The 27,840-nt window shown below is 41.9% G+C and overlaps 1 protein-coding gene across 1 annotated transcript in view; it reads right to left on the bottom strand.

The window, feature by feature from the left end:
* The window catches only part of UBXN1 (UBX domain protein 1), a 239,545-nt gene that overhangs the window by 91,056 nt on the left and 120,649 nt on the right, over positions 1 to 27,840 (bottom strand). Inside the window, exon 7 of the mRNA XM_044270967.1 lies at positions 7,733 to 7,784. Within this exon, the coding sequence (XP_044126902.1) occupies positions 7,733 to 7,784 (52 nt within the window). The remainder of the gene's footprint in view (positions 1 to 7,732; positions 7,785 to 27,840) is intronic.

Below are 27,840 nucleotides of genomic sequence, written 5' to 3'. Positions count from 1 at the left end.
GGGGGTGATCAATGACAGGCGGGTGATCACCCATATACACTCCCTGATCACCCCCCTGTCATTGATAACCCCCCTGTAAGGCTCCATTCAGACGTCCGCATGTGTTTTGTGGATCCGATCCATGTATCCATGGATCCGTAAAAAATCATGCGGATGTCTGAATGGAGCCTTACAGGGGGGGTGATCATTGACAGGGGGGTGATCACCCTGATCACCCCCTGTCATTGATAACCCCCCTGTAAGGCTCCATTCAGACGTCCGCATGTGTTTTGTGGATCCGATCCATGTATCCATGGATCCGTAAAAAATCATGCGGATGTCTGAATGGAGCCTTACAGGGGGGGTGATCAGTGACAGGGGGGTGATCACCCTGATCACCCCCTGTCATTGATAACCCCCCTGTAAGGCTCCATTCAGACGTCCGCATGTGTTTTGTGGATCCGATCCATGTATCCGTAAAAAATCATGCGGATGTCTGAATGGAGCCTTACAGGGGGGGTGATCAGTGACAGGGGGGTGATCACCCTGATCACCCCCTGTCATTGATAACCCCCTTGTAAGGCTCCATTCAGACGTCCGCATGTGTTTTGTGGATCCGATCCATGTATCCATGGATCCGTAAAAAATCATGCGGATGTCTGAATGGAGCCTTACAGGGGGGGTGATCAGTGACAGGGGGGTGATCACCCTGATCACCCCCTGTCATTGATAACCCCCCTGTAAGGCTCCATTCAGACGTCCGCATGTGTTTTGTGGATCAGATACATGTATCCATGGATCCGTAAAAATCATGCGGATGTCTGAATGGAGCCTTACAGGGGGGGTGATCAGTGACAGGGGGTGATCAGGGTGATCACCCCCCTGTCAATGATCACCCCCCCTGTAAGGCTCCATTCAGACATCCGCATGATTTTTTACGGATCCATGGATCGGATCCACAAAACACATGCGGACGTCTGAATGGAGCCTTAAAGGGGGGTGATCAATGACAGGGGGGTGATCAGGGAGTCTATATGGGTGATCACCCCCTGTCATTGATCACCCCCCTGTCATTGATCACCCCCCCTGGTAAGGCTCCATTCAGACATTTTTTTTGGCACAAGTTAGCGGAAATTTTTTGTTTTTGTTTTTTTCTTACAAAGTCTCATATTCTACTAACTTGTGTCAAAAAATAAAATCTCACATGGACGCACCATACCCCTCACGGAATCCAAATGCGTAAACATTTTTAGACATTTATATTCCAGACTTCTTCTCACGCTTTAGGGCCCCTAAAAAGCCAGGGCAGTATAAATACCCCACATGTGACCCCATTTCGGAAAGAAGACACCCCAAAGTATTCCGTGAGGGGCATATTGAGTCCATGAAAGATTGAAATTTTTGTCCTAAGTTAGCGGAAAGTGAGACTTTGTGAGAAAAAAACAAAAAAAAATCAATATCCGCTAACTTATGCAAAAAAAAAAAAATTCTAGGAACTCGCCATGCCCCTCATTGAATACCTTGGGGTGTCTTCTTTCCAAAGTGGGGTCACATGTGGGGTATTTATACTGCCCTGGCTTTTTAGGGGCCCGAAAGTGTGAGAAGAAGTCTGGGATCCAAATGTCTAAAATGCCCTCCTAAAAGGAATTTGGGCCCCTTTGCGCATCTAGGCTGCAAAAAAGTGTCACACATGTGGTATCGCCGGACTCAGGAGAAGTTGGGGAATGTGTTTTGGGGTGTCATTTTACATATACCCATGCTGGGTGAGAAAAATATCTTGGTCAAATGCCAACTTTGTATAAAAAAATGGGAAAAGTTGTCTTTTGCCAAGATATTTCTCTCACCCAGCATGGGTATATGTAAAATGACCCCCCAAAACACATTACCCAACTTCTCCTGAGTACGACGATACCACATGTGTGACACTTTTTTGCAGCCAAGGTGGGCAAAGGGGCACATATTCCAAAGTGCACCTTTCGGATTTTGCAGGGCATTTTTTACACATTTTGATTACAAAGTTCTTCTCACACATTTGGGCCCCTAAATTGCCAGGGCAGTATAACTACGCCACAAGTGACCCCATTTTGGAAAGAAGACACCCCAAGGTATTCCGTGAGGGGCACGGCGAGTTCCTAGAATTTTTTATTTTTTGTCACAAGTTAGCGGAAAATGATGATTTTTCTTTTTTTTTCTTTTTTCCTTACAAAGTCTCATATTCCACTAACTTGCGACAAAAAAAATAATAATTCTAGGAACTCGCCATGCCCCTCACGGAATACCTTGGGGTGTCTTCTTTCCAAAATGGGGTCACTTGTGGCGTAGTTATACTGCCCTGGCAATTTAGGGGCCCAAATGTGTGAGAAGAACTTTGTAATCAAAATGTGTAAAAAATGCCCTGCAAAATCCGAAAGGTGCACTTTGGAATATGTGCCCCTTTGCCCACCTTGGCTGCAAAAAAGTGTCACACATGTGGTATCGTCGTACTCAGGAGAAGTTGGGTAATGTGTTTTGGGGGGTCATTTTACATATACCCATGCTGGGTGAGAGAAATATCTTGGCAAAAGACAACTTTTCCCATTTTTTTATACAAAGTTGGCATTTGACCAAGATATTTTTCTCACCCAGCATGGGTATATGTAAAATGACACCCCAAAACACATTCCCCAACTTCTCCTGAGTACGGCAATACCAGATGTGTGACACTTTTTTGCTGCCAAGGTGGGCAAAGGGGCACATATTCCAAAGTGCACCTTTTGGATTTCACCGGTCATTTTTTACACATTTCGATTGCAAAGTTCTTCTCACACAGTTGGGCCCCTAAATTGCCAGGGCAGTATAACTACCCCACAAGTGACCCCATTTTGGAAAGAAGACACCCCAAGGTATTCCGTGAGGGGCATGGCGAGTTCCTAGAATTTTTTATTTTTTGTCGCAAGTTAGTGGAATATGAGACTTTGTAAGGAAAAAAGAGAAAAAAAAAAAAAATCATCATTTTCCGCTAACTTGTGACAAAAAATAAAAAATTCTAGGAACTCGCCATGCCCCTCACGGAATACCTTGGGGTGTCTTCTTTCCAAAATGGGGTCACTTGTGGCGTAGTTATACTGCCCTGGCAATTTAGGGGCCCAAATGTGTGAGAAGTACCTTGCAATCAAAATGTGTAAAAAATGGCCTGCAAAATCTGAAAGGTGCACTTTGGAATATGTGCCCCTTTGCCCACCTTGGCAGCAAAAAAGTGTGACACATCTGGTATCGCCGTACTCAGGAGAAGTTGGGGAATGTGTTTTGGGGTGTCATTTTACATATACCCATGCTGGGTGAGATAAATATCTTGGCAAAAGACAACTTTTCCCATTTTTTTATACAAAGTTGGCATTTGACCAAGATATTTTTCTCACCCAGCATGGGTATATGTAAAATGACACCCCAAAACACATTCCCCAACTTCTCCTGAGTACGGCAATACCAGATGTGTGACACTTTTTTGCTGCCAAGGTGGGCAAAGGGGCACATATTCCAAAGTGCACCTTTTGGATTTCACCGGTCATTTTTTACACATTTCGATTGCAAAGTTCTTCTCACACAGTTGGGCCCCTAAATTGCCAGGGCAGTATAACTACCCCACAAGTGACCCCATTTTGGAAAGAAGACACCCCAAGGTATTCTGTGAGGGGCATGGTGAGTTCCTAGAATTTTTTATTTTTTGTCGCAAGTTAGTGGAATATGAGACTTTGTAAGAAAAAAAAAAAAAAAAAAAAAATCATCATCATTTTCCGCTAACTTGTGACAAAAAATAAAAAGTTCTATGAACTCACTATGCCCATCAGCGAATACCTTGGGGTGTCTACTTTCCGAAATGGGGTCATTTGTGGGGGTTTTCTACTGTTTGGGCATTGTAGAACCTCAGGAATCATGACAGGTGCTCAGAAAGTCAGAGCTGTTTCAAAAAGCGGAAATTCACATTTTTGTACCATAGTTTGTAAATGCTATAACTTTTACCCAAACCATTTTTTTTTTTGCCCAAACATTTTTTTTTTTTATCAAAGACATGTAGAACAATAAATTTGGCGAAAAATTTATATATGGATGTCGTTTTTTTTGCAAAATTTTACAGCTGAAAGTGAAAAATGTCATTTTTTTGCAAAAAAAATCGTTACATTTTGATTAATAACAAAAAAAGTAAAAATGTCAGCAGCAATAAAATACCACCAAATGAAAGCTCTATTAGTGAGAAGAAAAGGAGGTAAAATTCATTTGGGTGGTAAGTTGCATGACCGAGCGATAAACGGTGAAAGGAGTGTAGTGCCGAAGTGTAAAAAGTGCTCTGGTCATGAAGGGGGTTTCACCTAGCGGGGCTGAAGTGGTTAAGCAGTCAGGCTCCTCTATTAATGGTCCGTGCTGATGGGCGGGGTTTAGCTCACTGCTCCGAGGACATTCTAAAGCAGCAGTGAAGTGAGTGTAGAGGGGGGTGTGGCCAGTTTGTTAACTACTGCTCCGGGCCCCTTGTCAGCCCGGGCCCCGAAGCAGCTGCTTCCCCTTCCCCTGCTTCCCTGGTAGGTACGCCACTGGATCACAGCAATTAGTTTAGTGCACATTCTTGCTCTTAGCACATTACTACCCGTACCTCTAGGTGGTTTAGGCAAATTAGCTGCTGATGTGGCATGGAAAGGAACCCCCTCACCTTCCCAGTTTGACAACACCTGCAGAAAGGGGGTCCTCTGAGGGATGCTGGCAGAGTTGAGAGTTCTATCAATGCCCCTGGCTCTGTAACGGCTCTGTCACTGCTCCTCCCCCCGAGCCGTTGACGTGACAGAACCTTTCATTGCTCCACAGCTCCAGCTGTCAATTCTTCTTCCCCACGCTGTCACTACACCACGCCCCCCCGCTCTGTCACCGTGGCTGCTTCACTGCTCTACACCCACTGCTCGGTCACCGCTGCTCCATGCCCCCAGCTCGTCGCCGATCCACTGCTCCAGTAAATAAAGCCATCTCAGCCTTGCTACTTGCCAAGTTGCCCGAAACTGCATGTCCCGGGCGTCGGGCAATACGATTACCACACCTCTGTTTTTAATAAACAGAACTCTCAGATCACATGCTTTGCATATCAAGATTATGGCATTTTTACATGTACAAGAGTAATCTCACATAATAACCCGTTCTCTCCCCTTAACCCCCTCACCCCCCTTCTCAGGTGGTCAATCTCTAGTCTCTCATGTCATATAATATAATAATATAAAATCGAGTCTCTTACATGTTTGGGTTCACCTTTATTTAACCCCTTCAACCCCGGGTCTGTTTTCACCTTCCTGCCCAGGCCATTTTTTTGCAAATCTGACTGTCACTTTATGTGGTAATAACCTTAAAAAGCTTTTACTTATCCAAGCCATTCTGAGATTGTTTTCTCGTCACATATGGTACTTTATGACCATATTTGAGTCAATATATTTTATTCTTATTTATAAAAAATACCAAATTTAACAAACATTTAGAAAAATTTTCAAATTTCCAAATTTAAAATTTTTCTACTTTTATAATAGATAGTAATACCTCCAAAAATAGTTATTACTTTACACTCCCCATATGTCTACTTCATATTTGGATCATTTTGAAAATTACATATTTTTTTTTGGGGGGGGGGGGGGGGGTTTCGGGGGGAACGTTAGAAGGCTTAGAAGTTTAAAAGCAAATCTTAACATTTTTAAGAAAATTTACAAAACCCATTTTTTTCAGGACCAGTTCAGTTATAAAGTAACTTTCTGGGGGGCTTACATATTAGAAACCACCCATAAAGCATCCAATTTTAGAAACAGCCCTCAAGCTATTCAAAACTGATTTTACAAACATTGTTAACCCACAAGAATGAATGCAGATTGGGAATAAAATTTCAAAAATTCTCTTTTTTTTTTGCAGATCTTAAATGTTAATCTAATTTTTCAGCAACACATCAAGTGTAAACAGCGAAACAAAACTCAAAATCTATTACCCTGAAACACCCCATGTGTGCTCAAAAACTGATGTATGGGGGCACAGCCAGCTTCAGAGTGGAAGGAGCACCATATGGCTTTTGGAGAGTGGATTTAGCTGGAATGGTAATCGGAAGATATGCCGCATATGAAGACACCCTGAGGTGGCCTTACAGTGGAAACCCCCCAAAAAGGGACCCAATTCCAGAAACTACACCCCTCAAGGAATATTTCAAGGTGTGTAGCGAGCACTTTGACCCATCAGGCATTTCACAGAATTGGAAAACGCTTGGCTATGAAAATCAAAAATTTTAATTTTTTCCAGAAACAGTTGCTCTACACCAACATTATTCACTTTCACAAGGGGAAACAGGACAAAATGCACCCCACATTTTGTTCCCCAATTCCCCCTGAATACGCATACACCCCTTATGTGCTCAAAAAATGATGTATGGATGTCTGGCAGAGTTCAAAAGGGAAATAGGGCCATAGGGCTTTTGGAGGACAGATTTTGCAGGATTGGCTTTTGGCAGCTATGTCGCATATAAAGACACCCTGAGGTACCCCTAGAGTGGAAACCTACAAAAAGTGACCCCATTCCGGATACTACACCCCTCAAGGAATATTTCAAGATGTGTAGTGAGAACATTGTCCTCAAAGGTGATTCATAGAATTGGCGGTGAAAATGAAAAATTACATTTTTTTTCCAGAATAAGTTGCTTTACACCCACATTTTTTACTTTTACAAGGGATAACAGGACAAAATGCACCACACATTTTGTTCCCCATTTCCTACCCGAATAAGCCAACACCCCATATGTGCTCATAAAATGATGTATAGGCTCATGGCAGGGCTCTAGAGTCAAACAGCTAAATATGGATTTTGCAGACCTGAATTGGCAGACATGGATTTTAGGTGCCATGTCGCATTAAATAAAATAATGAGATCCCCAGAAATGAAAAACCCCAAGAAGTGACCCCAATTCAGAAACAGCACCCCTGTACGAACATTTTAAGTGGTAGAAAGGGTACTTTTTAGCAAACGGATGTCTTACAGAAGGCAGAAATGATAGAGAAAGCATTTCAAAGAACAAATTGGTGAAGATTACAAATTACTACCGGACCCCAATTTTTCACTTTCACAAGGGGTTAAAGGAGAAAATGCACCCCAGTATATGTACCCCATTTTCTCCACTTTTTGCAAACACCCCATATGTGCTTGTAGCCTGCGGTACGGGCGCACAGCAGGTCTCTAGAGGCAATGTGCAAAAACTGTTTTTTGCAGGCCTGAAAAACAGACATTTATTTTCAGTGGCATGTCTCATTATAGAAATTCCTGAGGTCCTCAGAAATTAAAAACCCCCAAAAGTGACCCCTAATTCGGAAAGAGCACCCCTGTACGAACATTTTAAGTGGTAAAAAGTGTACTTTATAGAGAACGGGTGTCTCACAGAAGGCAGAAATGCTAAAGAAACATTTGAAAGCAAACATTTGTGAAAATGACAAATTGCTACCAGACCCCAATTTTTCACTTTCGCAAGGGGTTAAAGGAGAAAATGCACCCCAGTATATGTTCCCCATTTTCTACCCATTCAGGAAACAGTAATGATTATTAAGGATCCTAGTAATGATTATTCATTCCCTTACACCACTGATCATTGCTATACGTAAATGCATTTAATGAGCATGAGATGATTAGGAATGAACCTCCTCAATCCCTTATTGTTTTTAGTCAAACATCCCAAAACAATGCCATATGTTTATTCTCTATTATGACAAATTACACTCACCCTTCTTGCTCTCTCTGCTTTGTCACGTGCAATTTTCTCTCTGACACGTTCTCTACAAATTAACAATAAAAAGACATGGCAGATATAAATATGCTGCAGCAAAAGTATCTGCTAGGCAACATGTAACATCATTTACCAGAGAATCATTTTAACCCCTAGACATCTACAATACTTATATTTTTATTGAAAATTATTATATTATGCCACCATATTCTGCAGCACTTTGCAATTCAGAGGGTGCAAGTACAAATCAAAATAGACATCACAGGATTACAGGCTAATATACAAATCATTGAGTTTAGGGAACATAATAAGCCTGCCTAAAAAGATGTGTTTTTAAGGAACGTTTAAAGATCAGGAAGTTGGGAATTAACCCGATTGTTCGCAGCAAAGCATTTCAGAGAGCTGGTGTGGCTCAAGAAAAGTCTTGAAGACTATAGTGAGAGTTTTGAATTATGGAGGATATTAAACTTAGATCATCGGTAGAACAGAGAGCACGAGTAGGGTGGTAGTCAGAAATGATGGAGGTTATGTAGGGTGATGCAGCACCGTGGAGAGCTTTGTGGGTGAGGGCGAGAAGTTTGAATTGCATTCTGTGGTGGATGGGCAATCAGTAAAGTGACTGGCATAGACTAGAGGCATTGGTATAGTCAATGGACAGATAGATGATCCTGGCTGCTGCATTTAGGGCAGAATGTACGGGGGAGAGTTTAGTGAGGGAAGACCAATTATTAATAATAATATTAATTAATAATAAATCGTTAAATATATAGTGCCACCAGTGTTAAGATGATGATGAATCAACAAGCAACAAGAAGATTTGTGGATGTTTCCACTGTGAGAGATGAGCATGCCAGTGATTGAATATGGGAAAAAAAGGAAAGATCGGAGTCAAACATAACCCCAAGACAGCGGGCATGCTGGTCAGGAGTAATGATTGTACCATATAGAATGAAATTGAAATATTGGGTTTAGGTAGGTTAGTAGATGGGGGAAAGACAACTAGTAACATTTTTGAAAGATTCCGTTTTAGAGACAGTGGATAGAGAGATTTATGTAACAACAGCAAATACCCCAGTAAAACGTCCACATAAACCTGAAGTCCTACTTCACAGCAGTGGTCCCCTCCACTGACTTATCAGTACGATCTCAATCCCAAACAATTTGCCAGTGTCTTGAAGAAGGAAAATATGCATATTCTAAAAATACATTATATCCACTAGACCATATGTATTTTGCGACCCGCAAACCACAGATCCACAAAATATGAATACCATCCTCTTTTCTTTTTTTTTTTCTTTCTTTGTGGACCCATTAACTTCAATGGGGCTTTGGATCTCATTTTGCAGACCAGAATAGGACATGTTCTATAATTTGCTCCTTGCAAAGGCCTTGATGGTTGGGACTTTACTGCTGCCTCCCTGGTGTGATTTGTGATAATAGTTCTGATTGTGGATAACAATCATTGCTGATTGTTGCGATTGCTCTTATTGTTATTAAAGCACATCAGAGAGACAGTATATGTTTTTTTGTCTAGTACCATTACCTTCTCTTTGTGATGTCATGTTCTGAACTATTTGTTGCCTTTTGGGGTTAAAGAGGTTGTCCGGTCCCAAAATCAAAATTATTTTTATTTGCTCCTAACACCCCTCACTATCCATACATATGCCCCCAATACCTGTTTTTTTATGTCTGAGCTTACATCGCACTGTACATGAGTCAGTACAGGCTTCACATAGAAGCCTGTACACTCAGAAGACGGCCGGCGGTCCCGGCGCATGCGCAGTAGTGTGCAAGCGACGGGACCGAAGAAGGCTGGCAGGAGGCGGTGACATCAGTGATGAATCGCAGCGCTCAGCTCATAGCCTGAGGAAAAACAAAACCTCTCAGGTTATAAGCTGAGCGCTGCGATTGGCCAGCGCTCCAGCCTGGGAGAAGGAGACGCCGGTAGTCTCCACCCAGTTGAGCCGAACATATGGAGATACCGGAGCCTATCCCGGAGAACAGTAAGTGCAGGGAGATCCCTGGGTGCCACTCTCCATGTCTGTATGCTTAGTTTAGATTTTTTATTCTAGTGAATGCTCCTCTTTAAATTATATATTTTGACTAATAAAGATTATTATACATTTTATAGTCAGTCCCATTGATCTTTCTTTTGGTTAGGCACTAGATGGCAGCACTGAACTGTCATAAAGTGATTTCTATACAGAATAATGGAGCAACTTCCATTATTCTGTATAAGTTGCAATCTGATGACTGCAAGTTGTGGTCCACTTGGGGACCTAACAAAAAGGAATAAAACAAAAAAAAAAAAGGTAGAAAAAAGTAAAAAAATAAATAAAAGGTTGAAATTCTAAAAAAATATAAAATTAAAAGTAAAATCATCCCACTTTCCCCCAAATAAAAATAAACAAAAAAGAAAAGAAAATAACATTATGGACATCGCAGCATGCGGTACTATTAAAATATAAAAACAAGTTAGCCCATATGGTGAATGGCATAACAGAAAAAAAAAGGCTGATTTGCAGTTTTTTCATCACTTTAACTCCCAAGAAAATTTAATAAAAAGTGATTATTATACATACCCTAAAATGGTATAGTCAAAAACGACAGATCGTCCCGCAAAAATTGAGCCCCCACACATCTCCATATACATAACTATAAAAAGGTTATGAGGGTCGGAATATTGTGGTGGTAAGAAAAAAAATATTTTTTTAGAAAGTAAGTCCTGATCAGGCTTACTGAGGCAGGGCTTGCTGCAGTGAGCCGGCCTATAGAGGTCCTGAGCGGGGGTGCTGCTAGGGTTGCCACCTTTCCCAACAAAAAAAAAATGGTTCAAGTTAAAAAGATTGGTGTGGATTAATATGGGTGTTATTTGATAATATTTTACATTTTGCATCATTTTTATTTATTTTTTATAAAATCAAACTTATCACTGTTGGGGATACCCTGAGAATAAAATGTTTATTTAGCCTCCATTTTTTTAAATGCTTCTGTGGGGATTTGAACTCACAACCATCTACATTAAAGGCAGGAACCTCAACCACTGACCTATAGAGCTCCATGTTAAGTTACTGTAACTATATTATGGCTAAAATCCCTCATAGTTTCCCACACATTATGCATCCATATATATCGGAAGCATCATTTTATATATTTTTTTAGTGATTACATATTTATTTTGAGCCATACAATTTATTACAATTACAAAAAATAAAAAATTAAATAAAATACTTCTATATATAAAAATACCTAATGCAAGACAAACTTCTATAAGGTTTTTCAGCAATAGATTAGATGTTTGCGAGTTTGAATCCCCACAGAAACATTTAAAAAAAAAAAGGCTAAATTTGACTGTTTGGGCCTTAATGACCAAGCCAGATTTTGGAAACTTTAGCAGAAAATAACCTCGTAAAGGTTTTGCACATCAAAGTAATTCTGACACTGTTTTCTCGTCACATATTGTACTTTACATAGGTGGTAAAATTTTAACGATAAAATGTCCGTATCTTTATTAAAAAACATAAAAATCTTTTAAAATTTGTCATAATTGGCATATTTTCCGATTTTCACCTGCAATATTTTACATACGTTTTTACAATATTTTTTATCAGGAATATATTTCCACATCTCAACTTTATTTTGGCTGCACTTACAAAAAAACTTTTCCTTTTTTTTATTTAGGAGATTTACCATTACTTTTTAAAATTTTTGAAGTACATATTTTTTCCTGCAACAAGCCAAGTTTGCAGAGGCTTATAAGTACCACAATAATATAACCCCCCCCCCCCCAAAAGTGACCCCAATATGAAAACTAAACCCCATAACGTATTCATCTATGGGTGTAATGAGTTTTTTGACCCCCTAGTTCTTTAAAGAAATCAATGCTAAAAAGGTGAAAAAATAAATTCATTTTTTACACAAAAGTGTCAATATAAAGACAGATATTTTACTACAAAGCACATGAAAATGAAGAAGTACACTGCAAAATGTATCACCACATTTCTCCTGAAATACCCCTATTGTGGCCCTAATCTTATGTCTTGATACACAGCAGGACCCAAACATAAAGGAGCACCTAGTAAACCCCCATAAATGATCCAATTTTTAAAACTAGACTCCCTAAGGCATTCATCTAGGGGTGTAGTGAGCTTTTAGAACCCCTAGTTTTTTTTTTTTATTAATGCTAAGCAGAAGAGAAAATATATTTTTCATTTTTTACACAAAAGTGTCGGGTCCGGAGGCGGCTGTCTCAGGCAGAGTCACGCATCTACGTGATCCGTAAAACACATACGGACATCTGAATGGAGCCTTACAGGGGGGTGATCAATGACAGGGGGGTAATCACCCCATATAGACTCCCTGATCACCCCCATCATTGATCACCCCCCTGTAAGGCTCCATTTAGAATTTTTTTGGGCACAAGTTAGCGGAAATAGATTTTTTTGTTTTTTCTTCCAAAGTCTCATATTCCACTAACTTGTGTCAAAAAATAAAATCTCACATGAACTCACCATACCCCCTCACGGAATCCAAATGCGTAAATTTTTTTAGACATTTATATTCCAGACTTCTTCTCATGCTTTAGGGCCCCTAAAATGCCTGGGCAGTATAAATACCCCACATGTGACCCCATTTCGGAAAGAAGCCACCCCAAGGTATTCGCTGAGGGGCATATTGAGTCCATGAAAGATTGAACTTTTTGTCCCAAGTTAGCAGAAAGGGAGACTTTGTGAGAAAAAATAATAATAATAAATCCATTTCTGCTAACTTGTGCCCAAAAAAAATAAAATAAAAATCTTCTATGAACTCGCCATGCCCCTTATTGAATACCTTGGGGTGTCTTCTTTCCAAAATGGGGTCAAATGTGGGGTATTTATACTGCCCTGGCATTTTAGGGGCCCTAAAGAGTGAGAAGTCTGGGATCTAAATGTCTAAAAATGCCCTCCTAAAAGGAATTTGGGCCCCTTTGCGCATCTAGGCTGCAAAAAAGTGTCACACATGTGGTATCGCCATACTCAGGAGAAGTAGGGCAATGTGTTTTGGGGTGTCTTTTTACATATACCTATGTTGGGTGAGAGAAATAGCTCTCTATAATGACAACTTTGTATAAAAAAAATGGGAAAAGTTGACTTTTAGAGAGATATTTCTCTCACCCAGCATGGGTATATGTAAAAATACACCCCAAAACACATTGCCCTACTTCTTCCGAGTACGGCGATACCACATGTGTGACACTTTTTTACAGCCTAGGTGTCACTAACTTGTGACAAAAAATAAAAACTTCCATGAACTCACTATGCCCATCACGAAATACCTTGGCGTGCCTTCTTTCCAAAATGAGGTCACTTGTGGGGTAGTTATACTGCCCTGGCATTTTAGGGGCCCTAAAGCGTGAGAAGTAGTTTGAAATCAAAATGTGTAAAAAATGCCCTGTGAAATCCTAAAGGTGCTCTTTGGAATTTGGGCCACTTTGCCCACCTAGGCTGCAAAAAAGTGTAACACATGTGGTATCGCCGTACTCGGAAGAAGTAGGGCAATGTGTTTTGGGGTGTATTTTTACATATACCCATGCTGGGTGAGAGAAATATCTCGGCAAAAGACTTTTCACATTCAAGTTGTCATTTGGCCGAGATATTTATCTCACCCAGCATGGGTATATGTAAAATGACACCCCAAAACACATTGCCCAACTTCTCCTGAGTATGGCGATACCACATGTGTGACACTTTTTTGCAGCCTAGGTGGGCAAAGGGGCCCACATTCCAAAGAGGATTTCACAGGGCATTTTTTACACATTTTGATTTCAAACTACTTCTCACGCTTTAGGGCCCCTAAAATGCCAGGGCAGTATAACTACCCCACAAGTGACCCCCATTTTAGAAAGAAGACACCCCAAGGTATTTCGTGATGGGCATAGTGAGTTCATGGAAGTTTTTATTTTTTGTCATACTCCCCTTTTCTTGTGTGTGTGAAGTATAATCTTCTTTTAATACATATCAATAAAAATATTCAGTTTAACATTAGTTAGAGACCCCTAAAGGGATTCTAGGTCTACATTGACCATTGAAGTTGTTATATATTGATATCCCGAGGGTCTCTAAAAGGGACTTAGTTTATTGCAAACCCCATATATGACCCCATTTTAAAAACTAGACCCCCTAAGGTATTCATCTAGGGGCTTAGTGAGCTTTTAGACCCCTAGTTTTTTGCTGAAATTAATGCTAAGCAAGTGAAAAATAAATATTTTTCAAATTTTACACAAAAGTGTTAGACAGATTTTTTTTTCTACAAAGCACATGAAAATGGAGAAGTACACCCCAAAATGTATATCACCCCATGTCTTAAAAAATATATCCCCATTGTGGCCCAATCTTATGTCTTGACACACGGCAGGGGCCAAACATAAAGGAGCACCTGGGGTCTTACAGATAAACTGAAAATGGTTCAGGCACCATGCAAAATGATAGAAAACCCTTATGAATGACTCCATTTTAAAAACTAGATCCCTTAAAGCATGCATCTAGCGGTGTAGTGAGCATGCTGAGTGCAAAATTATTATAGGAATGAAATTATGAGTATACAGTCATGTGAAAAAATTAGGACACCCTTTGAAAGCATGTGGTTTTTTGTAACATTTTTAATAAAAGGTTATTTCATCTCCGTTTCAACAATACAGAGAGATTAAAGTAATCCAACTAAACAAAGAAAACTGAAGAAAAGTCTTTTCAAGATCTTCTGTAAATGTCATTCTACAAAAATGCCTATTCTAACTGAGGAAAAAGATAGGACACCCTTGCCCCTAATAGCGAGTGTTACCTCCTTTGGCTGAAATAACTGCAGTGAGACGGTTCTTGTAGCCATCTACCAGTCTTCGACATCGGTCTGAGGAAATTTTACCCCACTCCTCAATGCAGAACTTTTTCAGCTGTGAGATGTTTGAGGGGTTTCTTGCACGTACAGCCCTTTTCAAGTCACCCCACAGCATCTCAATGGGATTCAAATCTGGACTTTGACTTGGCCATTCCAGGACTCTCCATTTCTTCTTTTTCAGCCAATCTTTGGTTGATTTACTAGTATGTTTTGGGTCATTGTCATGTTGCATGGTCCAGTTCCGCTTCAGCTTTAATTTTCTAACTGATGGTCTCACATGTTCTTCAAGCACCTTCTGATACACAGTAGAATTCATCGTGGATTCTATGATGGTGAGCTGACCAGGTCCTGCTGCAGCAAAGCAGCCCCAAACCATGACACTTCCACCTCCATGCTTCACAGTTGGTATGAGGTTCTTTTCTTGGAATGCTGTGTTTGGTTTACGCCAAACATGTCCTCTGCTGTTGTGTCCAAATAATTCAATTTTGGACTCATCTGTCCAAAGAACATTATTCCAGAAGTCCTGGTCTTTGTCAACTTTATCTCTGGCAAATGTCAGTCTGGCCTCGATGTTTCTCTTGGAAAGCAAAGGTTTCCTCCTTGCACACCTCCCATGCAAGTTAAACTTGTACAGTCTCTTTCTGATTGTAGAGGCATGTACTTCTACATCAACAGTAGCCAGAGCCTGCTGTAGTTCTCGAGATGACACTTTAGGGTTTTTGGAGACCTCTTTTAGCATCTTGCGGTCTGCTCTTGGGGTGAACTTGCTGGGGCGACCAGTCCTGGGCATGTTGGCAGTTGTTTTGAAAGCCCTCCACATATAGACTATCTTCCGGACAGTGGAATGGCTGATTTCAAAATCTTTTGAGATCTTTTTAAATCCCTTCCCAGACTCATAGGCTGCTACAATCTTTTTTCTGAAGTCCTCTGACAGCTCTTTTGCTCTCACCATGGTGCTCACTCTCACTTCAACAGTCAGGAGCACACCAAACTAAATGTCTGAGGTTTAAATAGGGCAAGCCTCATTCAACATGCAGAGTAACGATCTACTAATTATGTGCACCTGGTGTGATATACCTGTGTGAGATCTGAGCCAATTTAAGAGGGAATACATGTGAGGGTGTCCTATCTTTTTCCTCAGTTAGAATAGGCATTTTTGTAGAATGACATTTACAGAAGATCTTGAAAAGACTTTTCTTCAGTTTTCTTTGTTTAGTTGGATTACTTTAATCTCTCTGTATTGTTGAAACGGAGATGAAATAACCTTTTATTAAAAATGTTACAAAAAACCACATGCTTTCAAAGGGTGTCCTAATTTTTTCACATGACTGTATATGGTTTTATTCAAACTGTTGATAACATTTTCACAGGAAATTGGCGAAAATGTGCACTTATAAGGGAGACAGATTTCTAAAAATGCATTTGCCTGTACATATGACTATGTCTCGCCAAACAAAACAAAAAAAGAAAGAAACTGAACTGTAGTGAAAGGCAACAAGTCCAAGAAAACGGAGCAAAACGTCTCCGTGTTGCAAATTCCAATTTGTTCACAAGATACAAGAACACTGATAGGGCTATAATGACAAGCTGGCATTCAAGGACAGTGAGCACCATAACAGGCCCCTGCTCAGTAAAGTAGAAACCGCTATGCACACACTCAACCAGTCACCTACAGGATATATAAAAGGACAGTGTCCAGAACAGTCTGTAGGAACAGTAAGGCTCCAGTCACACGTCCGCAAATGGGTCCGCATCCATTTCGCAATTTTGCGGAATGGGTGCGGACCCATTCATTCTCTATGGCAACAGAATGGATGCGGAGAGCACACTATGTGCTCTCTGCATCTGCATTTCCGGATCGTGCCGCCGATCTTCCGGTCCGTGGCTCCGGAAAAAAACAGAACATGTTCTATTGTTGTCTGAGATTGCAGACAAAGAAAAGGCATTTCTATGGGGGTGCCGGCCGGGGGTGTATTACGGATCCGCAATACACTACGGACGTGTGAATGGACCCTAATGGATCAGTAATTCCCAAAATGATGTCAGTATTTTCAATTGACATTTCAATCATTAGAGATTCTCCAAATAAAAAGATATCACAATACAGTAATGTGAATGGAATTAACAGCTTTGTGTGGTAGGACATAGTCCTAAAAAATTAAATTAAGAAAATTAAGAAAACAAATCAGAAAAGGTAAAATTTGTTCTAATGTCTGAAAATAAATAAATAAAAGAATTAGCTCCACAACCCATCCCCAAAAGGATCCCTCCCTCCCTGGAAAGCCCACAAACTAAACAGAAAAAGAATAAATCGACTTCATGAAAAGTCCCCCAACCCACCCTTTTTGGTATTAAATAAAATTAATAATTAGCAACTGTATGGTACATCTCAAAACAGGGGTAATTGCAGAGGCCTGGTTGTGATGGGCAACTGGGGCAGTAAAATTGGGTGTCCCTCCTCCTTCCATGTTTGCTACACACCCGACATCGTTTCTGAGGATATGTCTTGCTGGCAGTGGCCGGAACTGGGTGAGGGAAGTGGTGTTCTGAAAGCCTTCGAACATCTTCAGATTCAAAGGCTTGACCAGATTCAAACAGGAGACTCCCAACCACCTTCTCCTGGAACTCAAGGAAGTTGAGGGTTCCTTGGGCCTTTTTAAGTAAAACTATTATAGGTAGCAATCAGAATGAGGTAGATTGCTACCTTTTTATACCAGGCCCTGTTTTTTCACTTCACCAAGTAGGGTTGAAGCGCCTGGTCCTAGAGGTCTACACCTCCCATAAATTTATTTTAATCTGTCACACAGTATAATCTGTCACACATCTGTCAGCAGTAGCCGGCCTCTCCCTAACTGCTACTATGGTGTCTGGGTGCACAGTGGTGAGCATGTAGACATCCTTCCTGTCTTTGCACTTCACTTCAAGTAGCTGGTCACTTGCAAGGGCGAAGGATGTTCCTCTCTCCAAACGCTTGGACACCAGCAGTTGTGGGTATCCCACTCTATTTTTACGGACTGTCCAACAAGCCCCTGTGTTTGCAGCATGGAGGGATTTAAAAAGGGGTATGCTGGTATAAATTATCAATGTACAAGTGGTATCCTTTGTGTAGGAATGGCGCCAATAGATCCCACACAATTTTTCCCAATAATTTCGGGGCAGCCTAGGGGGTTAAGTTGAGAGTCTCTGACTTTAAAATATATTTATATATATATATATATATATATATATATATATATATATATATATATATAGACAGACCGCAGGTGTAGCCTGTTGTGCTCTCGCACACCTTATATAATTTTACCCCATATCTGGCACACTTGGAGGGCATAAACTGATGGAAGGAAAGGCGGCCTTTAAAACTAAAAATGGATTCATCGACGGATAGATTTTTAATCAGGGGTATATAATTTTAAGAATAAATCCCTAAGGAGGGAAAAAAAGGGGTCTCAATTTATTTAGGTGTTCGTAGACTGGGTCAGATCTGGGGGGGGGGGGGACTTGGGAATTATCCGAAAAATGCATAAGCCGCATTAGGGCTTCATAGCGGTTTTGGGACATAACTGCTGCAAACACAGGGGTTGAGTGCACAGTACTCGCAGCCCAACAGGATCGGACAGATGGCTTTTTTACAATGCCCATGTCTAGAGTAAGCCCCAAAAATGTTTTCATTTCAAGGACACTTTTGGTGGTCCACCGTGTTAAATAAATAGACATGGGTACAGCAAATTGTGTGGCGTACAGATTAGTTTGCAGCGCAATTAATTCCAGGACTTTATCGTCCACAAATAAATGGAAAAAATTATAAGGGGTAAAATTGGTGGCGTCCACATTAATTTGGGGTGTAGAGAAAAATTGGGGTACTTGGGGGGAAATTGATAAAGCAGGAATCCACGTAGTAGAAGGGATGGGACCGCTGGGTGGGGAATGCAATGAGGTGGCGACTTCTACCACCATAGGGCTATGGGGTCTGGGGATGAAAGCGGAGCTAGAGTCCCCGCTATCGGAAAATATTTCCGCCTCTGAAGTGGTGTCGGTTTCAGAGTATTCAGAGCATAGAAGTTCATATGCCTGCTCCGCACTCTATAATCTTCGAGACATTTTTTTTTTACTAAAAAGCTCAGAAAGAAAAAGTTATTATATACTGTATATATCCCACCCTAAAAATTAAAAATAAATGTTCGCTAGCGTCAGTAGTGGTGCGTCCACTGACCGACAATTATGGACGGACCCTAACAGATGGACAGTGACATATGGCCTCTGACCGCCAGTGACAGATGCCCACTGACTGCCAGTGACAGACGGACACCGGGTCCCTAATGAAAGTAACTGACCGTCCCTAATAGAGGCCTAATGACGGACGACCAATGACCGCCAGTTACGGACGGACAGTTTATAAATAGATTTTTCATAGTAAATCGCACAGCCACGACAGAAGTTTAATCTCTCTCTCTCACCACAGAACAACTGCACTGAGGGGAGAGAGAAACACAGCCCATGTCCTGGCTGTGTTTAGTAAATATAATAGATGTGATCTCCATTATAGGGTTATCATGGAGACAACATGATCAGGGACCAATAGTACTGGTCCCTGATAGTTACTGTGCTGAAGGCAGATCTTCAGCACAGTAACCAGTGCGCATGTTTGCGCCATAATTAAAATTTTTATTGGTAGGGGCCCTTTACTAAACTTTTTTTTAAACTAAATTAGTTAATTAGGGGCCATGGGGGACCTGATCGGGCCGTCCTTCTACACACTCTCTCCTTGCGCATGCGCCAGGCCACCGCCAGCATCTTTGTTGAGATACTGGGGGGTGGGGTGAGGATAGGGATCCAGCTTTCCCTTATGGGGGAGCTGGGGGACCCGATCCTTGCACCGGAGACTTTCTCCCTCCTCTCTTACATGAGAGAAGGGAGAAAGCTTACTGCCAGCAGCTCCGCTGTCAGTATTTCCGGTGATCACGGTCTCTGATCACTGCCCCCAGCCACCTCCGGTAGCTGCGGGTGGGAACTCCTGCACTTTGTGCTGAAGTGCAGCCGTAAAAAGGCGGCGCTCCAGCCCAAGGCCCCTTAGTGACTGCCGTAAAAACACGTATGGGTGGTCACTAAGGGGTTAAATACACAGGGTGTTCCCAAGCATACTGACAATTAGGGATGAGCGAATCGATTTTGGATGAAACATCGCAAGACTTCGGGTAATAACTTAATTTCTACTACTGTTAAAACCTTTTCCCGAACTCGGGTTCAGTTCCTGCACTTGGAACCGAAACTAAGTTCAGGAAAAGGTTTAACAGTAGAAAATTATTTTTTAAGTTATTACACGAAGTCTCGCGAGACTTAACAAAGTAATAACTTTGTTTCATCTGAGCCAATACATTCTGATACTGTACGGCGCGCTCGCTCCGTACAGTATTCAAACAAAGTTATATGCAAATCAACTTTGGATGTTTCATCCGAAGTTGATTCGCTTATCCCTACTGACAATGCTTGGGGATATCCCCTTCATGTTCATAGCACTGACTCCATATATGGCAAGTCAGAGCAGGGACACCTAAGCCGGGAAGTTCCTGAATCTTGAGTCCTGACTGTTCAGCGATCTGAAGAGGGACTTGAAGCAGGGAGTCCCTGATCTGAAGCAGGGGGCCTTAGAGGATCAGGGCCCTGTGCAATTGCCCAGTTTGCCCCCCCCATAACACCGGCCCTGTCTACACCTGTTCTGTTGGTTTGACCTGCAACTGCTTTTGGCTAACAATAAATGATGAGAATAACTGACCAAATAACTTAAGCATGAACTAAGCCTTACTGTGAACACTTTAGCAAGGAGATTTGAGTGCTCAAGGAGATTTGAGTGCTCAGATAACTTTGACCGAGTTTTTAGACCTTAAATAGCCTGTTAGGGTTAAGGCTTGTTCAAAATCATTATTAGGAACAGCCAGGTGATGCAAATTTCAAAGCTTTATAAATACTGAGACTCCTCTTACCTTATCCTAAAAAACAGCAGTCATGGGTTCTTCTAAGCCGCTGCCTAACACTCAAAGCAGGAGAAGTCTATAAGAAGATAGCAAAAGTGTTTTCAGGCTGCCCTTTGCGAAGTTTGAAATGTAACTAATAAAATGGCAGTTAACAGGAACAGTGGAGGTCAAGAGAAGGTCTGGAACACCAAGAAAAGATTCAGTGACAGCTGCTCATAGGATTGCTAGAAAGGCAAACCAGAACCGCTGCTTGACTATGTAGGGCCCAGGAGCAGGGATACTTTTGACGTTTAGCAATTTGTTTGTTTCCCCAATGCAAAGTTATAAACTTCTTACTTTACTTCAATAGAAAGGGTTAAGGTGTACTGTCTAATACTGTGTAACTGCATTTTATATGTTGTCATATATATCTTGTTCATTTGCACTTCATTCGCAAGGTTCTGTGGAAAGGGTTAATGAATACTGAGAGAATTTTGGGACTTTGAATGAGAAGCTGGTAATTTTCCACAGCTGCCAGACCTGTTTACCACAAAAACCAGATTAATTGACCTTTTGAATGTCTGGTTTTAGCTTTATTGTTATGTCTTGTTTTTGTCTGGGAAAACTGCTGTGCCATTGATTCATTGAGTATCATTGAAGCTCTAATGCAAGTCTGGAATAGACAGGAGTGGTAACTTTGTAATTGCTTGTGCAGAGTTTCTTCACTCCACCCTTCCCACTAGAAGGTTCTAGTCTAGCTAGAAATGGTATATAATGAAAGCAGTCAGAGCCCCTAGTGTTCTGCAGTTAGGGACCAGTGCTTGGAGGGGAGACTCACACCAGTCTGCATGAGAGACCAGAAGGGATGCTGAACCAAAGACCATGGGTCACCAGCCCTGTGACCAAGGAGCCACCCAGACTACTGAGCTACAGACCGTGGCCCTCCAACCTTTGGCCAGGGTACCAGCCTTCTGAGAGAGAGAGAGGAACAGCTAGCTCAGGCCTTTCCTCAGGACCAAACTTTCTTCTGCTAGGGAGGATACTGGAGAAGCTAGTTCAGTGCCTAGCCTGTATTGTTTTGCAGTTGAATTCCTCCAGTAAAGAAGCACACTGGTTCACTGCAGACCCTGAAACTCTGGACTTAATTCCCATAGGGGTGCACCACGCTTTACCATCCTTTTCCGAAAAGCAGCAACACATTGCGACACCTCGACAGTGTCTGCGGGACCTAGTGTAGCATTGAGGCCACCCCAAACCTGGGCAGATAATTGCAAAAGACCTTCAGGAAGATTTAGCAGACTCTGGAGTTGTGGTGCACTGTTCTACTTTTCAGTGACACCTGCATGAATATGGCCTATGTGGAAGAATCATCAGATGAAAACCTATTCAGCGTCAGAACTTTGCAAAAGAACATCTAAACAAGGTTGATGCATTTTGGAAACAAATCCCGTGAACCGATAAGGTTAAAATAGAACTCTCTGGCCAAAATGAGCAAAGGTATGTTTGGAGATAAAAGGGCACAGAATTTCACGAGAAGAACAATAATGCTTTGGGGTTGAGTTGCAGCCAATGTCACACAAAACAGTTCACAGGCAGATGGAAGAACGGATTCAATGAAATTCCAGCAAATTCTGGAAGCAAATATAACACCAACTATAAAAAGCAGGAGTTTAAAAGAGCATGGTTTCTAGAAATGATTAAGTGACAATGAAAATGACCTAACATAATAGCCATATCAAAATCATGACTATACAGAGTAAAGTCACATTATTAGGACCACCAGCTAATATCCGGAGCAATTGCTGTGTGCAGCACAGTTACTCAATAAGGTTCTGGTAGGTTATCACAGGTATCTGGAGCCATGCTGACTGCAGTGTATCCCACAGCTGTTGGAGGGTGCGTGGGGAAGGAGCCATAGACTGAACAAAATGATTGAGGTGGTCCACAGATGCTCAAAGGGGTTCAAATCTGGGGAATTAGGGGGCCAGGGTAATACTTGGAAGTCTTGGTCATGCTCTTTCAACCAGTGTTGGACATTTCTAGCCGTATGACTGTCTTGCTCATTCATACCCAATTCGGTTGAGAGATACCTTCCATGTGGATACGTGGACTCACAGAATGCCACAAAAACATTCCTCAGACCATAACGCTGCCACAACCAGCTTGTATTCTTCCAGCAATGGTTGCAGGGTGTTCTCAAAATTTTCTCGCCTGACATGCCAATGTCCATTCGTTTGATGAATCGGAAACCGGACTCATTAGAAAAGGCGACCCTCTTTGCAGTGGTCCAATTCTGATACCGCCACAAATATTGAAGCTCTTTCTGCTGATGCAATTTTGTTAGCACATGTGCAGTGACCCTCCGTCTGCTTTGGAGCCCCATATGCAGTAGGTGGTGCCTAAATACCACACCCCCAGGTGAAGCAGAAAAAGCTTAGAAAACTGTGAAAAATAGTTGGTACATGAGATTTTTTATATTCAGTATTAACCCCTTGAACATCGGAGGTTTTTTTATTTTTGCATTTTCATTTTTCCTCTCTGTCTTCAGGTAGCCATAACTTTCTTTATTTTTGCATTCACTTATCTGTATGAGGGCTTGTTTTTGACAAGTTACACTTCCTAATGCCTCCATTTAATATGACATACAATATAGTGGAAAGCGGGAAAAAAATTCAATTATGCCATAGTTTTAAGGGTTTTGTCCCTATGCAGCCGCACTTGTGCAATGGTCTCTGAGTACTCTGATAAACCTGGCTGGATTCTCAGGAGCGGGCCTATTTGATCATGCGCAGTAGCTCCTGGCCACCTCTCTGCATCTACCGTATTTTTCGCCCCATAAGACGCATTTTTTTCTGAAAGGGGGGGGGGTATCCGTGCATCTTATGGGGCGAATACTAATGAGTGCTTCCATTATTATTATTTATTATTAAAACGCAATTCATTCCACAGTGCTGTACATATGAAAAGGGGTATACATACATAATACAGACAATTGCACTAAGCATAACCAACACGAGTTATAAACTGGTACAGAAGGAGAGAGGGCCTGCTCGTGAGGGCTTACAATCTACATGGTATGGGAGAAAGACACAGTAGGTGAGGGTGAAGTTGGTCATGGCAGTATAGAGGCAGCAGTATTATGGAAGCGCTCATTAGTATGGCAGTCTAACAAATAAGTAACCATTTGAACCACCATGTGTACCAAATCAAAAGCAGCATGGCCCCCAAAACAAAAGATGCATACTTACCCTGCTCCATGGCGCTCTGGTCCTCTGCGCTGCACCTGCTGCCTCCATCTTCCGTTTCCTGCGCTGTTTACACCTGTCAGTGCATGGGCATGGTCACATACACCGTTCCAGTCAATGATTCAATGCTTCATTTGTGTCATGCTGCTTGTGGCCACATTAACGCTAAAGCCAATCATTGGCTGGAGAGGTGCATGTGACCATGTCGAAGAACTGCCAGGTGTAAACAGCATGAAAGACCGTAAGATGGAGGCAGTGCGAAGGACTATTCTGCTATGCTGCAGCACGATATTCAGACAATTACTGGGAATAACTGTTCAAAGGAGAGCTCATATTTTGCGCAGTTTGTCAGCGCATGCGCAGTAGTTAAAGTGATGCCGTGCAAACAATGGGCATCGCAGTGTGCATTCTCCAGCTCGGCGAGGCAGTGCACAGGCGTGGGATCTCGGCCGGACCGAAAGATGATGCAAAGGAATAGGAGGGTGGGCAGAGGCAGAGGCTGTGGTGGGGAATCAATGAAAAAAGGCAAAGCAGCCTGGACTCCAACACAGTGAACTCCTCCCCTGGACACTTGCGAGTGTTCATTTGCATATGAATTAAACTTCATTTTTCCAGCTTCTGCAAGTTAAAAGAAAATACCAAAGGTACCATTACATTCATGTATAGGCGTGCTATAGGACAATGTAAGCACTGTATATGGCCATATGGTGGTGACAGACTCCCTTTAAAAGGGTAGTCTGACACTTTTTAATTGACAACCTCATGACCCAGGAAGCCCAATAATCAGCTGTTTGAGAAGGCACCAGTGCTCTTGTAATCACAAAGCCTTCTGACAGTGCCGAACATAGTACAGTGGCTGTGCATGGTATTGCAGAACTTTGCCTGGGCTATGTGACCCATGAACGCAACATCACTGGCTTAGGGAAAGATGCGAAAAGACCATAGCGCTTACAACAGTGCATCTGCCTTCTCTGATCGGCGGGGTCCCAGGTGTCAGACCCCACGTATCAGATATTGATGACCTATCCTGATATTCTCGGTGGTGCAGTCCACATATTGCATTCCACAGTCACAAGTGAGGACATAGGTGTGAAAAATCACTAGTATAACTGATGTTTAATATTAAATATTTTCCCAGTGGCATATGATGAGAATGTAGTAGACCCATGTGAAATAGACACATTTAGAGCTCCCACAGTTAAAACAAGCAGGTGTAACAGAAAACTTGTATTAATCTCTATTGCTGGTCTCAAGGCACTAGGGGCCAGTGGGCTTTTCTAAAAGTGACCTTGGAGGTTTTAGGGAGTATACTCTTCAAGACAGGGTCACTTAGAATGAATGGGCAATGTTTCTGTAGGATATGTTTATGTTATGGGCAGAATTGAATGTGGTGATAAACCAAATTAGAAAATTCACAGCCAGCTAAATTTTAGACATTCAGGCTGGGATAATGAGTCAGCTTCAGGAAAATATTTCCCGATTACCCCAGATTATGCTTTAAAATCAGAATATCTTGCACATTTTCTTCTACACCGCATGAACTGGATATAGGGCACAATTTTATGTCAGGGGGAATAGTGAACACTACTATACTGCATCTAACCTGCCTATGACCGCCTGTAGAAAAACAGACCGGTCATCGATCACTTTGGGGCCAAATTTGTACAGGCCTATGTACCTGGAAGGGAGGTCGCAGTTGATGAGTCTCTCATTGTGTTCAAGGGAGACTCCTTTTCCGCCAGTATGTTCCCTCTAAGTGGGCGAGGTATGGCGTGAAGCTGTAGAAACTTTGTGAGAGTACCTCAGGGTACACTTACAAGTTTCGTGTGTACGAGGGTGAGATTCCCGTATTTAACCCCCAGAATGTCCCCCCACTCTGGGTGTTAGCGGGAAACTAGTCTGGGACCTTATGCACCCCACTGCTAGATAATGGTTACCACCTGTATGTGGATAACTTTTATACTAGTATCCCCTTGTTCCAGTCCCTCAACGCCAGATCCATGTCCGCTTGTGGGACCGGGGGGAAAAATCAACGCAGCCTCCCTACCTACCCCCTCCAGGTACCTATCCCCAGGGGCGAGACCCGTTCCCTTACCACTGGAAACCTGTTGCTTGTCAGATAGAAGGCCAAGAGGGATGTCCTTGTACTGTCCACAATTCATGGTAACGGCATCAGCCCTGTCCCTGTGCGAGGTACCGTGGCAACGGTCCTCAAGCCCGATTGTATCGTCGACTACAATCGGTATATGGAGGAGTTGATCTCTCTGATCAAGTCCTCAAGCCATATAACACCATGCGCAAAACCCGGGCATGGTACAAAAAAGTTGCGGTCTACTTGGTACAGGTTGCCTTGTACAACTCTTTTGTGCTGTCCCGGAGCGCTGGCAACACAGGGACATTCCTTCAGTTCTATGAGGCAGTCCTCAAGGCCCTGATCTTTTCTGACCGGGAAAGAGCAGCCGGAGTACCTCGGGAACTGTAGGCGCCCGAATCGTCCCTGGCCAACACTTTCCAGTTGTGGTCCCCCATACTGGAAAGAAGGGGCGGACCCAAAAAAAGTGCAGTTTCCCCTGTACCCCTGTGGGCCAGTCCGAGCCTGAGTGTGTCACAGGAGGGGGATACGGAAGGACACCACTACTCAATGTGACACGTGCCCTGATCATCCGGGCCTCTGCATTATTGGTTGCTTCAGGGAGTACCACACTTTAATGGAGTACTAAATTCATATCCCAATTTAGCCACTGACAATCGGATAAAAAAAACTGGTTCTCAGACTTGAGACACTAAAACTAAAAAAGAAAATTGTTTAAAAAAATGTTATTTTGTAAAACAAAACAAAAAAAAAGTTGACATATTAGTTATCGCCAAGTCAGTAAAAAAATAAAAAATACCCCCAACCCCTCAGATGAACACTCAATTTGTTTAAATAAAAACGGTGCAAAAAATAGTTTTTTTTGTCACCTTACATCACAAAAATTGTAATAGCAAGCGATCAAATAGTCATATGCCCACCAAAATAGTACCAATAAAACCGTCCTCTCATCCCTCAAAAAATGAGCCCCTACCTAATATAATCGGCTAAAAACTAAAAGAAATATGACTCTTCAACTATGGAGATACAAAAATGTTTTTTTTTTTTTTTTTTATAAAAAGATAATATAGTGTAAAACATAATTTTAGACGTATTAGGTATCACCGCATCCGGAAGAATCTGCTCTATAAAAATATCCCCTAACCCCTCAGATAAACACGGTAAAAAATAAAAAATGAAAATGGTGCCAAAAAAGCAATTTTTGGCAAATTTTCCATTTTAATCCGTTTTTTTCCGATAAAAAAAAGTAAGGGTTAACAGCCAAGGGTTAAAAGACGGACTTAAAACCCCCTGCCTCAGCTAAGCCACGCCCCAATCCTGTTAGGCCATGTGCCCTTCCACTCCGCAGCCAACAGGGATTGAAAAAATGAAAGTAAAAATCAACTTCTGTCAGCTTTAGGGGTGGGAGGGACGGTGACTTTCTCCCTGCAGCTCACACTTAGACAGCACAGTGCTGCTGTCTGAGAGTGAGCTGTTAAAAAGGACATCCCTGCGTGAGATACTCCCAAAAAATGCATTAGCCAAAAGAAGCCTCGTCACATGACCCTTATCAGCCCATAGAAGCTTGCAGTACCTTAGTCTCCACATACACAGTTTTACACCAAGTTTCCATAACAACCCAGCCATTTTTCTTCACTGCTGTAGGTCAGCTATAAAGGGGCAGGGAGCTGTGGATGACACTTTTAAGGGAGCAGAGTGCTGTGGAGTGTCAGAATTATTGAGCATAAAACTATACGTATTGTAAAGGCCTATCTCAATATGTGAAAATGAACATTAGGGATCCATCTTGTCTAGTTTTAAAAGGTTAAGGTGAGGAAGTTCTCAAAGACTAACAGAGATTAGTGATCTGTGCAAAAGTGTTTACACAGTCTGTTTTTGTAAGAAGGTTTCACAGGTAAAATAACAATGCATTCACTCAGATAAGGGCATATGCTGAATGTTGATTTA

Source organism: Bufo gargarizans, chromosome 10, assembly GCF_014858855.1.
Source record: "Bufo gargarizans isolate SCDJY-AF-19 chromosome 10, ASM1485885v1, whole genome shotgun sequence".
NCBI lineage: Eukaryota > Metazoa > Chordata > Amphibia > Anura > Bufonidae > Bufo > Bufo gargarizans.
Note: the sequence above shows the minus strand (reverse complement) of the source record. Positions and strands in the feature narration are given on the sequence as shown.